The sequence below is a fragment of the Ambystoma mexicanum genome, chromosome 6q (assembly GCF_040938575.1).
Source record: "Ambystoma mexicanum isolate Mex_15411 chromosome 6q, UKY_AmexF1_1, whole genome shotgun sequence".
In the NCBI taxonomy this organism is placed as follows: Eukaryota; Metazoa; Chordata; class Amphibia; order Caudata; family Ambystomatidae; genus Ambystoma; species Ambystoma mexicanum.
The window spans coordinates 1,032,152,258-1,032,167,627 of record NC_090937.1 but is presented as its reverse complement, the minus strand read 5'-3'; the positions used below and the strand labels follow the sequence as shown (position 1 = coordinate 1,032,167,627).

General features: G+C 45.5%; 1 protein-coding gene across 1 annotated transcript in view; it reads right to left on the bottom strand.

Moving 5' to 3' along the window:
* ASAH1 (N-acylsphingosine amidohydrolase 1) overlaps positions 1-15,370 on the bottom strand; it is a 521,915-nt gene that overhangs the window by 276,930 nt on the left and 229,615 nt on the right. Inside the window, exon 7 of the mRNA XM_069631558.1 lies at positions 14,505-14,550. Coding sequence (XP_069487659.1) covers positions 14,505-14,550 — 46 coding nt within the window. The remainder of the gene's footprint in view (positions 1-14,504; positions 14,551-15,370) is intronic.

Genomic DNA, 15,370 nt, shown 5'->3' with positions numbered 1-15,370 from the left:
AATACTGTGTCATATCCCATGGGATCTCCTCACCACCCTGGGCCTCATCCCCTACCAGGTGATCCTCACGCAGTACACCATCTGTAAAGGTTAAGATCAGGAAGAACCTGCTTTTCCCTGGCCACGTGGGAGGATACTTTAGGCAGGGTTTTAGTGAGGGATATGCAGGGTTTATCACATTGCCCAGCTAGTAGTGTGGGAACTACTGGTTGGTGGCAGCTGTTATGCATTCCATTAGTGCTACAGCTATCAGTTTGTGTTGGGAGAGTAAGCAGAACACAAATTTTCCATTTATGACCAGGACTACTGCCTGCCTTAGAGAGTAATGGCTATAGCTGCAAGAACAAAAAGGACTCATTTGTGAATGTAGGTGCCACCCGGGCACCCGGGGACCTACAGCCGGAAAGAATCCCACAAAAGTTTTAACGTGTCAACGCCCGATGAATAGATGGCCATCAAAACTTTGAATGGCGTTACACCTGCGATTGGGAATTGAGATACATCCGAGCCCCCAATTTTGCATTTAACCTGAGGGTATGCAGTCTTAATTTGTCATATCAAGAAAGAATCTTGAAGCACATAACAAGAAGGCACCCGAGGAGGAACCATGAGAAAGCTTTACTGGTCTCTGCACTCTTCCAAGGTCTATTCATCAGAGTGAGCCGATGAACTAGCAATCCCATCACAGGTTGCAGCAGCATCAGACATGTCGCAAGCGCAAAATACTTCCATGCTTTCAGGAAAGCCTTGCCTGTTGTCCCTGTGCAAATTCAAAATGAAGAGGCTGAAGTATCAGACACCACTGAAAGTAACTAGTGGTGCATCTTCCAAAAACCAGACAGCTGCCATGTAGACCAGATCGAGCAGTTCTGCTGTTCGGCAAAGCAAATTCACTAGAAGCTCCAGAAAAGTTATTCTTACTTGAAGATAAGCTTTATCGCCACTGGAGCCTCATCACCAGGATCACTGCTGCTGACCTTACAGCCTTCGAGGACTTGCACACTGCTGGTCTGCAGTTTCAAATAGCCACATATGGCGGGAACCCCTGACCTTTAACTTTGGGCCCTGTACGTACATTTGAATACCATGGAACATCAGTTAATAAGAAGCTTATCCATCTCTTCTGTTTAATATGAGAGACATAATCCTGGTTAAGCCTATGGAAAGTCCACAGGGGAGTCAACTGCCAAACTTAGTGCCCAAAAATCTGGTTAATCCTCGACTTTGCACCTGAGCATAACCTGGGTCTAAGACACTCTTTGAGACCACCTGAACTGCATTACATCTATTACATACGGTTTGGAATGCAATTTATAGGCCATTAGTGTTAGTTGGGAAAGGCTTGAAGGGAAAATTTGGAAAGAAATATTAAGTCACCCAAACTCTGTCCCAATCTCATGTGTTCGATATGAATTCGGTTTAGTTTCCCTGCTCTCAGTTATGGAATGGAAATGGCTCAGTTTATATTGGTTAGTGCTATTACCACCAAAAGCAACTTTATTTGAGGAAATAGCACAAAAAATGAAATTGAACAATAATCTCTTTCTGAATTCTGCGAGATCAAAATGTAATGAAATTCTAGAAGGTTTTTGTTTTGATTCTTGGTTATTAATATATGCAAAAATCTTGATTTTTATGGCTTCTTTTTCTTTACCGTGAAGGTTGGTTGATTTTTCTTTTTTGTGTAGGATTATATAGCTGAATTGATTGTTCTTTCTGTACGTAGGATTTTGTGTAAAAAGTCATAATGTTGACTAAAATCACAATTTTAAAAAAAACTGCATTACTTACCTGCAACCGGTATGCTTACCTGAAACCAGTACCACATACTTTTGTTACCTTTTTACGTAATATAAAGAGTATTTTAATGATAACCTGTGTGGCCATCCCTTAATTCAAAGAAATCGCATTACCCTGTATATCTTGTTCCAGCCCAGTCCAGCACAGTCCCTTTATATTTTATTACAACTGCTGGACAACAGCTACCACTAGGAGGGACAATGAACGATTAAGGAACCAGTTTGCCTAGGTTTAGGGAGGTACTGTCATACTATAAAACACAGGGAAGAAAGAATATTCATTAGCAAGATTTTGTATAAACAGCAAAGTTAGGTCAAACATAATAAAGGTGTAGAATAAGTTTAAATTGTTTCACTTTACCTTTTTAGAACCCAATGCAAAGAAAACCATACATTCAACTTTGGGATGATGGGATGTGCATTGTGCATCACTAATGCCTGCACATTAAATCAAGCTGCCACAAATATTAAAGATAAAGAGGAGGTTTGTAAGGGAGATTCCTCTTAGCTCCGTTATAGAACCCAGATATTTCAATCTACTTGGTTCACAGGGTACTTCCTTCAAGTTATCCTAACCCTCCAAATGTAGGGATGGCCAACCAGTCACCGCAAACTCCTTGGAACAAGAAGTACAATAAAAAGGCGCAGAAAGCAACTATGATAAACACAATAAGGGAAAGTCCACACAATATATCAAAATATATTCTTTATAAAAAACGTGTCCATAAACAATGACTAAATATGCACAGTAATCCCTTTGCACTCCTGCATACAATGTATTATTATTATGAGTTTTATAAAGAATTACCCATCAAGGTTGCATAATTGTTCAAAATGTCTTCCAGAACCTCTGAAGAGAGTCACTGGCCCTTTTAAGTGCAAATCCCTTCAACCACAACGAACAGGTGAATAAAAGTCAACTGTGATTGACAGAGGTTCCCAATGCTTTTCAAAGGCCATTTATGTTAGTCTGATTGACTATGCAGGCTCCTAAATCAGAGTCTCCACCTCCCAGCTCCCCGACCCCACCTAACACCCAGAGCTGTTGGTCCATATAGAGTGTGAGAGAACTCCAAAGAAGTAGTCTAGTCACCAAAGATGAGTTGTGGTAAAAGGCCAGATGGGTAGAAGACTGCAACAAACTCCCCCCTCCCCACAAAGCAGGTGGAACTGAACTATGCTCACAGGGTACGTGGAGGACCGTGAAGCAATCCAGTCACTGAAGAAGCATCAACTCATCACAGACATTGAGATTGCAGTGCTGGGTTCGTGGACCAGCTTTTTCAGATCTCGTTGTTCAAAACCTGATGGGTAGGGTATGCCTCTGAAGACTCCACTGCCAGATGAAAACAACCAAGTCTCTAAGGAGAGCCTAGGGACCCCCAAGATGAAGAAAACGAATGCTGTATGTTTGCTGTGCATCATTACAGATATTGCACAGTGGAGCTCTTGGCTCTGCAGCCGTAGATGCTGCAGTTCAATGGCAGATATACATATAGTTAGCCACTGAAGGCCCCACAGATAGAGCGAGGAAACCAGGATGCAAGATGCAGCCAGAGGACACCACAAAGGAGCTCATGAGGCTGTGACATGTTGTGGCAGCCTTGTTAAGATGTTAGCACAATTGAGACCCTAACCAGACTTACAGGTTGAAGTTATGTAGAGCAAGCTAATGGAGGTCTAGGAGACAAAGAAGAAAGTATTCATTGCAACAGCCATGCTACCCATCATGAGCTCTCTGGAGCAAAAGGTGCTCCCGCTTCTGGGACAAGAAACCATGCTGTTGGCAACAGTGCACGGTATGAGAACCATTAACATAACAAGTGACACAGGTAGACAAGAGTTCCAAAGGAGTAAAGGATGCCCTTCAGGGGTCTGAATTCGACTGGTCCCACAGGATGATGGGGAGTAAGCTCTACAGTTGGTTACCTCTGAAGGCAGAGAGCTTTGCTATCGGGTTTCTCAAGAGGTCTGGAGATGGTGTAGAGCTTCTGTTGCTGTTTTCAGGTTAGTCTTCCTTTCAGGTGCTTCGGGGTCGAATCCCAGCAGGTTATCCCTTACGCCGAGGTTAGGATCGACTCCAATCGGCCACTCCTGCGCCATTCAAACAATTGATGCACAGCCAGCCCGTGCTGGTCGCAACATTAAACTTTGTCAGGCTCTCTCATGGGATTGGTTTCCGGAGGACTTTTAGACATCCCACACATAGGCCTACCCCCAAGTCCTTTCGTGAGCTCCTGGTTGGAGCTTTCAGCAGCCATGACGTTATGTGTTCATCCTAGTCCTCGCATGGTGCAACCATGACCTAAAGAAAAACACTGTCACAACTCAAAATGGACACGCGCTGCCACTATCGCAAGGCATACCTTTGAAACAGCCGCAACCCTTGAGGCACCAAATGCTGTGATGGTGGCACAAACAAAGAGTTTCACCCCAGTGAGCTCTGGCTGTGAACATAATGGGGCGTTATGTTATTTTATTTGTAAGGCGCCAAAGCCGGAGGGTGTCCAGGCACCATGAAGAAGGAAGATAGAGCCCTATCTAATAGAACCAGGTAGCTGGATCAGGAAATTATGAGAATAAAGTCTTCAACTGTTTCCGGAAGATCAGAAGATTGGCTGTGTTGCGAAAGAGAACCGGCAGGGCATTCCAGGCCCGTGCGGCCTGCACATGAAAAGCGCAACCACTCGCCTTTTATAAAAGCGCTGTTAAAACTTTCAAATTTGCTGTTATTAAGGCAAAAGCCACCTATTATAACAATCGCATACAAAAAGCCAAATCGAGATCCAAGGAACTTTTTTCCATCCTTCAAGAATTCAATGCGAACACTCACACGGCAGGGCAGGCTCCACAGGATGATGCCTGGTGTCAAACTATCCATGACGCCTTTAATGCCAAAATTGCCTCATCTTGAAGCTAGTACCTCTACTTCACTTAATGCTTCTTTGAGGGCTTCTTCTCCGCTTTCTGATCCTACACTCGCTTTCTCATCCGAACAGTCTCTCTATGTTCAAACCACCCATGACTACTTACCCAGTAGTTTACCTAGTGACTCTCTCATTCACTCCTCCCCTGAGACACATCCCACTTCCAATACCACTATACCTTCTTTTTCTTTCACCCCTTGTATGGTATCCGAAGTAACTGCCATCATCCTTAAAATGAAGCCCACCGCCTGTAAAGGTGATGCCTGTCCTTCCAGGTTGCTGGTACAATGCCTCGACACCATTAGTCCTTGGATCACTAAGATGATCAATCAGTCTTTTGCAGAGGGTCAAATACCAACTAATCTCAAGGAGGCCTGGATCACTCCCCTGCTCAAGAAAGCTAATCTTTATCCCCTCCTGGCTAAACATTATCGTCCTATCACCAACAAACCCTTCCTTCTGAAGGTCATGGACCGAGTCGCCCATCTTCAGTTACAGAAATGTATTGATGATAATACCATTCTGGGGCCTCGTCAGTCAGGTTATCGTGCCTTTCACGGCACTGAAACGGCTATGTTGGATTTAAAATCAAATCTTGCTTCCATCATCGATCAGGGTCATCCTGCACTCCTGATGTTGTTGGATCTCTCTGCGGCGTTCGACTTAGTCGACCACTCACTCTTGGCATCTAGGCTACAATCCCTTGTGGGCTGCTCTAATCTCTCCACACAATGGCTAGTCTCTTTTCTTGGACCTCGAAATGCTCGGGTCATCATTCAAAATGCCTTCTCTGTACCCGCTTTGCTCACACGTGGTGTCCCCCAGGGTTCATACCTATCCCCAACCTTGTTCAACATCTATATTCTCCCCCTGCTTCGCATGCTCGACGATCTGGGTGTCCTTTATACCAACTATGCGGACGACACCCAGGTCGTCCTGGAGTTGTCTGGTTCCTACCCTACAGATTTCAAGGCCATCTCTGCCATCTCCTCTGTCATCCATTCATGGATGAGTACGAATTTTATGGCCCTCAATGCCGATAAAACTGAGCTTCTCATAGCAGGTTCAAGCCACATGTTAAAAAACCTTTCTAAGGAACACGACTCATTTGCCATTGCCAATGTATCTATTCCAGTAGCACGCAGTGTTAAGACTCTGGGCGTCACTATTGATGCCGAGCTCTCAATGCGCCAACATTTTTCTAAAACCAGGGCATCCTGTTGCTGGATTAACAAGCAACTCTTTGCGTTGCGGCCGTTTCTCTCTGTCAGCAATATGTCTCTTCTGGCAACGGCCCTTGTTAATTCTAGGTTAGACTATTGTAACAGTCTCCTAGCAAATACTTCTGCTGCTAATATCACTGCTCTCCAGACAACCCAAAACGGCGCAGTCCGAGCCGTGCTAGGTCTGGCCAGGCACTCTTCTATTACTGATGCCAGGAAGAAATTGCACTGGCTGCCCATCAAGCATAGAGTATCCTTTAAGATACTCACTCTTACCTTCAAATGTCTGATTGGTTCTGCACCCATCTACCTGACCCAGTGTATTCATCGCTACGTCTCCGCCGTTCATTTAGGTCCACTGAGCAAGCCATGCTCACTCAGCCCCGTTTTCGAACTGCCAAGTTCGGCAAAACTATCTTCAGTCTCTCAGCCCCTACTCTCTGGAACACTCTTCCTCTCCATCTTAAGAGCTCCTCCTCACTGACTCAGTTCAAGAAAAATCTCAAGTCCCATCTCTTCAATGCTCCTTAAATCTTCATTTCATAGTTCCCCCTGAGATGTCCGCTTTTCAACTGTCTGTTTAGTATTGTCTTTTTTGTTTTGTGTGCGCCGTGAGGCCTTTGGGCGATTTGGCGCGTTATCAAGAATTAAAATAAATAAATAAATAAATAAATTTCCACAAGCTCATTTAACTCGGTCTACTTGTAGGAAGAAGGCCTTAGCTGAGCGAAGAGATCTACTAGGCGGATATAGTCTCAGCCTTTTCTTGAGGTATATAGGTGTGTCACCATAGACATATTTGTGACAAATTGTCAGAAGCTTGAACAGTATTCTAGCTGAGACTGGCAACCAGTGGAGACTCCTCCTGGCTGCTGATGCAGGCTCTAGGCACTCGTTAGGGAGAATTCTCATTTATGGCTAATTTCCCTCACCTAATGAGTCCCCCAGCAGCTTTGCTAGACTTCTGGAGTTTATTTTATTTCCACTTGGTAAGAGTGTGAGCTTTTCCCTCCACTTATACCTATGTTTTGCCATGTGTATTTCTCTGTTATTATGATTGTGGACTCCACTTCAGTAGCCCCTTCTTTCTGTGTGTCACCCAGCACCTTCAGTGCCATGGCACAGGGTTGTCTTTGAGACTTCCCCCGACTCCATTTCTGAGGCTGACTACATTCCCCCAGAAAAGGGTAAAGTTGCCATTAACTTTACTTAGTCAATCTACCACAGATGCAGTACACCCAATATTCCATCCATGGAGTACTGGAAAGGGTTAATTTGTATCCCTTTTTATCTGTACCTCCTAGAGCATTGTTTCGCTCTTTTAACATTTAGACTTGGCTGGTAGCAGTGGTATCTACCCTAACTTTACTACTGCGATTATATTAGATAAACGTGGTATTGTTCTTGGCTATTATATTAGCCTCGAACATAAACCCACTGGACCAAATCGTCTTTCTTTTGGCTGCGGTTGGATTTATTCGCCATTTCTTTTTGTTAAAGTCCTTCTTGTGTTTTACTTTGCGCGGCAAACTAGGTTCGCCTTCTTTATTCACCGTCTTTTGGCAGGCTTCTGCTCAGAAGCCCTCCACCCGGCGCCTTGGTGTCTAGGTGGGCTGAATGTGAGGAAGGGGTGTAGTCACCCCCTGCACAGGGTATCCTAGGAAACCCAAGTCGCACTTTGCCATGATTAGCTGAGGTGGTGTCCGGGCTAGACAACCCCCCTGCTGGGTGATTGACAGCCAGGCTGTGTGAATGGGGGTTTTGCGCATAAAAGGCAGGTCTCTTGGGCTAGAAGTCAGAGAGTCGCCACTGGAACTACAAGGAACCGAAGAGAAGCGGAGAGAACGACGGCTGCTCCAACTATCCCGTCCAGGTGAAGCCCTGCTGCAGTCCTGAGCTATCTACCCTTCAACGACTAAGAGAAGATCCAGTCCAGAGTCTTCCTTCCTTGAGCCTGGTGGGGATAACCAGCTCATCTTCCACAGCCAGAGGATCCTCTTCCTTGGTCGAAATCTCTGCTCACAGCTGTAGTGGTCCGGTTAGCCATTTGAAGAGCCTCTCCTGTTTTTAAGGAACGCACCTTTTATTTGTTGTCGCTGCTGCCGACTTCATCCCTGTGTGGTGCAGACCAACCTTCAGACGTCCTCCTTCACAACAAAGCTCCAGGAATCGTGGGTCTGCGGGAAACCAACAGGAACAACTGCCAGGGCACCAGCTGCACCATTGAAATAAGGTACTGTGTTCTGCTTGAGGAAACTGGGTGAACCCCTTTTCTTCATTTCCAAGGCTTGCCCTCGTCTTCCCTCCTTCTTATAACTTTTGCTTCCGAACATTGACAATATCGAAGTACTCTTGGCTACGTTGAATCGTGAACTGACTGTGTGATCTTCGGCAACAGGCCGCCGGTGTCACTTGACCCTGGCTCCGGCCCTTTGACTTTTGAACTCTTGTCTGAGTGTTTCTCGATTCTGTCTGCCTAACTAAAATATTGCCGGTGATTTTTGCCTCTAACTCCTTCTGGGTATCTCAGGTGCTAAGTGTGTTTTTGCCCCGGTAGCATTTCATGTCACGGATACACGTTTATTTAGTAGACCGAACTGTCAAAAAGTGATCGCAATCGTATCCGCGGTAACGTGTTTTGGTGCCTAACACCGGTTCATTCCAACACAGGGTACTAACCTTGAGACATACTGTACAAAGTGAATTGGTTAGTTGTAGTATATTTGACGTGAGGTTTGTGTTTAAGTTTAATAGAAGTGTTGCATTTATAACTAATGGTTTAAAAATAAATGTACTTATATTTTTCTACCTGAAACCTTGAGTCAGTGTTTTGCTTGAGTCACAGTAATTGTGGTCCCTTTGTGTAATCTCTGCTACTGCGCATATACTCTTGCCCGCCACTGCTACCACTCTGACATAGTAGTACAGGCTTGTACCAAAGGTAAAACTTGTATTGCCACCTGTAGTCTTAATTGTGTGTAGTGGTCCCTAAGGGCACTGCACAGGATTCTGCCTAACAGCGCTTCATCTGAAAGACTATGCGCACTGCAGCATTTTGAATCTTTTGGAGTCTTTGAAGGTCTGCCTTCTTTGCTCCTCCCAAGAGGGCGATGCAGTAATCCACTCTAGGTAGTATTACGGCCCAGACTAATTTCTTGCGATTTTCCTCTCACACCAGAGGGGCCACTTGATGAAGCACTTTCAGATGATAATTTGTGCTTTTTACGATTGTGTCAACATGGGCCTGGTTATCTATGTTGGCCTACAAATAAGTACCCAGGGTCTTGACCTCGAGTACCACTGGTATCTGACATCCGTCAACCAAGAAGCTGTTACAGGGGGCCCAGCTTCTCTCTTGTCTGTTTAGGGCCATATAACCGTTCCGTTTTTGTGGAGTTAAGGCAAAGCCAATTAGTCGTCATCCAGCCTTTCACCATTTGATAGGCCCGATCCAATGTTTGTTGGTCTTTACTGTGGTCTCCACCAACATCCAGTGCCAATTGAAAATCGTCTGCATAATTGCAGAAAAAGAGGTCTGAATTACCAAGATCCATACAAAGTGGGATAATGTAAATATTAGAAAGCAGGGGGAAAGAGACAAGCGCCTTGAGGAACTCCACAGATGGTAATCTCAGCATCGGAGGCACTCTCGCCCCAATGCACTCGGGAGCTACGCCCCTCGAGAAATGATTTGAGACAAGTTATTGCCTCCCCTGAGAGACTTCCAACAGTAGACATCCTATCCAAACAGAATCCAAACAGAATCCCATGACTAGCAAGTCGAAAGCTGCTGATAAATCGTGCAGCATCAGCAGCCCCGACTTGCCGGATTCCAACCCATATAGCATATGTGTCTGCAAGTCCAACAAGGCACTCTCAGTGCCATGAAAGCTGCGAAACCCCGATTGTTTTTTTTATGAAAAATGCCTCTTTCTGACACATGTGCCTGCAATTGTAGCATAGCTACTTTATCCACATGTTTTATAGAAGCTAGGATATGGCTTGTACAGAAGGATAATTTACAAACCGACAGAGAAAAGGGGCAAACATGTCTTTATGTTCAAGTATAATTTTCGACGGTAAAAGTTCACCCGGGCAGCTTGTAGGGTGCATGGCCCACATAATGTTAGACATCTGTCATGGTGTGTTCTTTAAAACTGAACTCGGCTTGAGATTGTTGAGGAGATTGTTCTCCATCAGCTGCAATTTTAGAAGTAGTTTTAAAATTAGACCATGCCTCCTCGGTACTGTTCTGATTGGATTCTCTATAAGTAACAGTAGGAGTCATTTTAGCTACTTCTTGGAGGATTTTCTTTTGGGCCGTTTTTAATTTATCGGCAAAGTCTTTTTGCACTTTTTTACAGTCCTCATTAGTGGGTTTAATGACCGGACTTATACTAGCAGGCCTTTCCCAAGACCTCAAGAGTCCAAAGAGCTCTTTGGTTTGGTTCCCAGCATTTGTGATTTGATTATTGGGGTGTGTGTGTGGGGGGGAGGGTGGTCTAGCGCATCACACAAAAACAGTAATAAACAAATAATTTAAAAGAAAAGTCTAGGGTACTGTAAAGACTGGATGGGGGGTATCTGTACTCTTGCTCGCTCTCTACATGGCAGAGTAGAGGCACAGATCATCCCAGCCAAGATTCTCTATTTGGTTTCGTGGACGAGCAATCAAGGCTTAAGCTCTCAGAAGGTGATGCGGGCTGGTTCTTAAGTACAGTGAGTGAACCAACAATAGACATAAGGAAAGCAGGTTGGTTAAACAATAGGCAGAAGCCTGGCCCCTACCCAAGACACAGCTCTGTGCGAGGACCCCCCCCCCCCACCTGGGCAACCTGTAAATAAAAGATAGAATACAATCCCAGTCCATATATTGTTTGTATGAGTATTTCCCACTAAAAAGGTTCTACCGCCCCAATGTACCTGGTTCAGCAGAGTTCGGCTTCAGGTTGTCGACGGATCCTTCTTGAGCGGCTCCCTTTAAGACAGGAGCCACAGATCGTCGAGATCCCGCGAAGAACCGGTGAACAAAGGCGCTCAGGCAGCAGCTTCGGTCCTGGCGGTGCTCGTCAATGATCAGTCTTGGGCTTCCTGCCAAGATGAGGCGTGCGGTGCACCTCGACGACGATAGTTTGATGCCACAAACAGTTACTGAAGGGTGCCCAGCAAGGGTGCCGGGTCGTATGCGTCTTTGTGGTCTTCGGGTGGCGAGAAACCCACCGGCAGATTCTCCTCGGCGCGCCGGCGGCCTTGACTTTCTCCGGCGGGACAAAGCGGTTGTTGGAAATGAGCGAAGGAGTCCTTCATTCAATGTGTTCTTAGGCAAAGGAGCGCTGCAGCTCCGGTCGACAGTGATGGACTTCAATGTCTGGGCGCTTTGCTTTGTGATTCCGCCGCGGTCCCCATCTCCGGTCGACAGCCTTTCGAGGACTGACTTCCAGGGCACTTGGGCGAAGGTTAGCTGGTGCACGATGGTCCCTCGTAGTTCGGGAAGAGGTCTCCTAGCCAGGTCCTCTCTTGGATCCATTTCTTGAAGGCTCAGCAGTTTTCAGATTGGCGAAGGACAGCAGCAGCAATTCTTCCAGTGGGCTTCAAGGTTAAGCATCAATTATCAACTTCAGCTTCTGAATGATTTTCATCAGTAAGAGGTCCCCAGATATACCGTTTGGTCTCTCATTCGCTCAGCTGGGTCACACTGAGGCAACCAATCATTCAGAAAGGCATTCATGCATGCAGGCAGGCTGCCAATCAGGCTCACAGTGCATTCAGGCCATTCTCCTCTCTCCAGACACTCACAAAGCGGAATGTGTATTTGGACAAGTACCCAGCCATTCAGCACTCCACATTGCATTCATACCAGTTTCGGGCAGGGCTGTCTCAGTCTTTGTGTCACATGGGTCACACCCCAAGGGCGTACCCACAACATACAGTCACTGGGAAGGCTCCAATCAGTCTGGCCTGGACTTCCCCACAATACCATAGATGGAACTTCCACCCAACAGCCAGCCAGGGGGAAGGGACAGAGTCAGGGATTCCCAGGACTTTGGGAAAACAAGGTAACATGCAATAGAAAGGAAGAAGCCACAGGCATCATCTTGTCTTCTATCAACAACAGCAGGGCCTGGGTATCCCAAAATGGAGGACACTCGGAGCACCTGTCAAATTCAGCATGGAGCTGCCACCAGCCCATACCCTGCTCTGTGGGCCACACACAGGTGCCCAAACACATACACTAGGGATACCGGGTTGTACCCCGACCCATGGGTGCCATAAGGGTATCACAGGGGTCCATACACCAAACCTAAAAAGAGGGAGAGCTGCACTGCCAGGAGTCCCACATGGACTCCTGAGCAGAAAATAACACGGAATATATACGAAAAAGGACTACAGAACAAGGACAGAGGCCCTGTCCCTCCGATGCATTTCCAGCATCACAGGTACATGCCAAGGAGGCAAAACATGGATTTTCTACCAAAACAGGGTACAGGTGCTGTGCCAAAATGTAAACCAGAATTAAGAGTACTATATTATAATAAGACTCAGATGCTGGTCACATGGCCACAGTAAAGGATGAACTAACTCTCCTTAGCACCCATTTTTAGAATAAACAATCCAGAATTTCTGCTTCCAAATGGCCTGCTGCACTGAGCACCCTTTGCCTCGCGGCTCCCTTTCCCTTCCATGTCTGTGTGCCGGCTGGTGCACCTCTGACGGACAGCTGCCTTTCTGTTATCCCACCCTCTGCCCCTCTTTTGAAACTCTATGGCCAGTGCCCAAACTATGCCTCTGTGTGGGAGTCCAGCAGCTTCCGGGCTCGCCCCTTATGCCACACTGATGCCTCTGGAGACCACATTGGCGGACACCCCTTCCCTCTGAGCACCAGCGTCCCCATGACAAAGCAACAGAGATGCATCTTCTGCCTTCCAGCCTGCACCACATGGATTATGACCCCACCACATCCTTACAAGCAGCAGGCCCAGGGAGAGGACAGTGCTAAAAGCTTTAGCACCCTGGGGCACTGGCTTCGCTCAGGCCCTTCGGGCAGGTTTTGCAGGCACAGGTTGCTGACATGACACAAAGCCTCAGGTGCCAATACTTACAGCCCAGAGGAATTCTGGGATCATTCTCAACCTTTTTTTATTCTTGAATACAGGCTCATCTGTTATTCCAAGTTGTGAGGTTCAAAGTCCTAAGATACAACTCAGGCAGAGGGCCCTCTTGATGTTTGCATTTTTCCCTATATTGGTTGCTAAACAGTTCTCTAGCGATTCCTAATCAGAGGACTCCTATGAAACACAAATGTGATTGATGTACCTGTGAGGGACGCTATGTCTCTGAAGATTTGGATACACCAGGTACCCTAGTTTGCCTGGTGTTCGTACTCTGACAGGACTGGTTGAGGGTTCCCTTCTGGTTAGTGACAGAATAGCCAATCATAGTGAAGGTACAGGCTGTACCGCAGGGGTGACTCCACAGAGCACCCAGTTCAAATCCAGTAAATTATATCACAGCCAGCCCCAGATGTTCATCTGTGGAACAAATTGGGAGATGCAGGGGGCCTTCATCGTCTTGCGATTGTCTTGCTATATTTTCAGTGATCATAATATACAGTCAAACAAAAAGGATGAACGCATCACGATACAGGAGGCCAGGAATAGCATGCAACCATCTGAACATCTGAGGAAGATTCTATTCATGCTGACAAAGCGAAAGAGAGCAAATCTCAATAATTGGAAAGAGGTCAACCCAACACCAGGAGCCGAGATATCACCAGCCTGGAATCCAAGAAGTGCAAGAAGATAAAAAAACAAGCTTTCTCCTGCTATGCTCCCACAGTCTTGAACAAACGTCCGAACATCAAGCTGGCTCCCTCCCACCTGCGAATCATAAAAGACCTGAAGACCCTCCCTGCTCTTCAAGAAACACTTCACTAACAAATGAGTAACAAAGACCCACAAGACGATCCTCCTCCCCACTAATTTTCACTCTCTTTATTGTACAGTGCTCTGCTGCTTCTAGCTAGGGTGGAGCTTTGTAAATCACTTGCGTACATGCCTTAAACACAAGCCCTAGAGTGCGCTCTGTCAAGATATACACAGTTTGATTAAGTCATTTGTGAGGTCATCTGTAATGTCATGTTTGTCGGTATGAGCAGTGATTGGTGGGGATGCGAGTTATGGTTGCATAGCTTGCCATAAATACTGAATTTCCATAATTTTTAGATTTTGTGCTGCAACCATAATTTACCTTTACCAAGGTTTTTTCACTGAATTTGCAAGTTTTGTATTTGTAAGGATAACCATAATTTCCCTTCGACTGAGGACTTTTCACTGAATATAAATACACACAAAGTCAAATGATTTTCTACATACAAGTTTAACAATTTAGCTATACATTTGAATCAATGGATCAACAGTTTACCACGGTCAATGGCTCCTGCATATATTTCCCAATGTGGCCTTGGTTGAAGCTTAAGTAACCTCTTAATAGAGGCTCCATATCACACACATATTCTGAAACAACAAGCCAGTGTCTGACAGACTGTCAATACATACCCGAGAAATATCCCAAAGTCAAGGTTTCTTGCATGTAACAACTTCCCTGGAAAAAAAAAAGCCATGTTGATTTGTTATTTGTTAACCATTGATATTTATATTTGTACCGGGGCATCCCAGGGATTGTATAGGCACAACTGGCAGTTTCATAGCAATCAATCATCGACCATCATACATTTTTCGAGCAAAGCCCCTAAAAACCGCAAGTTAAATATTTTCGTACAGTGCACAGAATAAATGAATTCTACCCACAACGGTATCACTACATATTATCCCCACCAAAAATATTGCCGTATATATGGTCGCCTGGAACGGCCATGGACGATATTTTTTGGGGGGGATAATTTTGGGGGTTTTTCGGAGCAGGGGTTGCAGGGGTGTCCTCCGCTCCTTTAAAAATAATGCAGGGGATGCGGGGGTGTCCCCCGCAGGTACCATGCCTTAATATCGCGCAAATATACGGCGATATTTTGGATGGCGTAATTTCTGCAGGGATATTAACACATGGAAAACCCACAACATATCCAAAACTATGATAAAACATTAGTAAAACAATAGAAAGCAAATATAAATCACTGCGCTAAAAACTTGAAATCAGATAATAGAAAAGTGAAATCAAGCAAACAAAGTTTATAGAGGTTATGAAACATATGTGAACATTTCCATAGGCCAAACCATTAGCTCTGAGGTATACTTTAGAGATAAGTGTCGATGCCACACTTCTGTGATAAAACATGCAACAGGGTCAGAAAAAGAGAAAGGGAGGCTGATCTTATTTCCACGCATCATCTTTCCGTCTGTCCCCCATAATAGGAACAGGTCAACCCAATTTAGGGCAAATTCAAGCAAGGTTTTAAGAACAATAA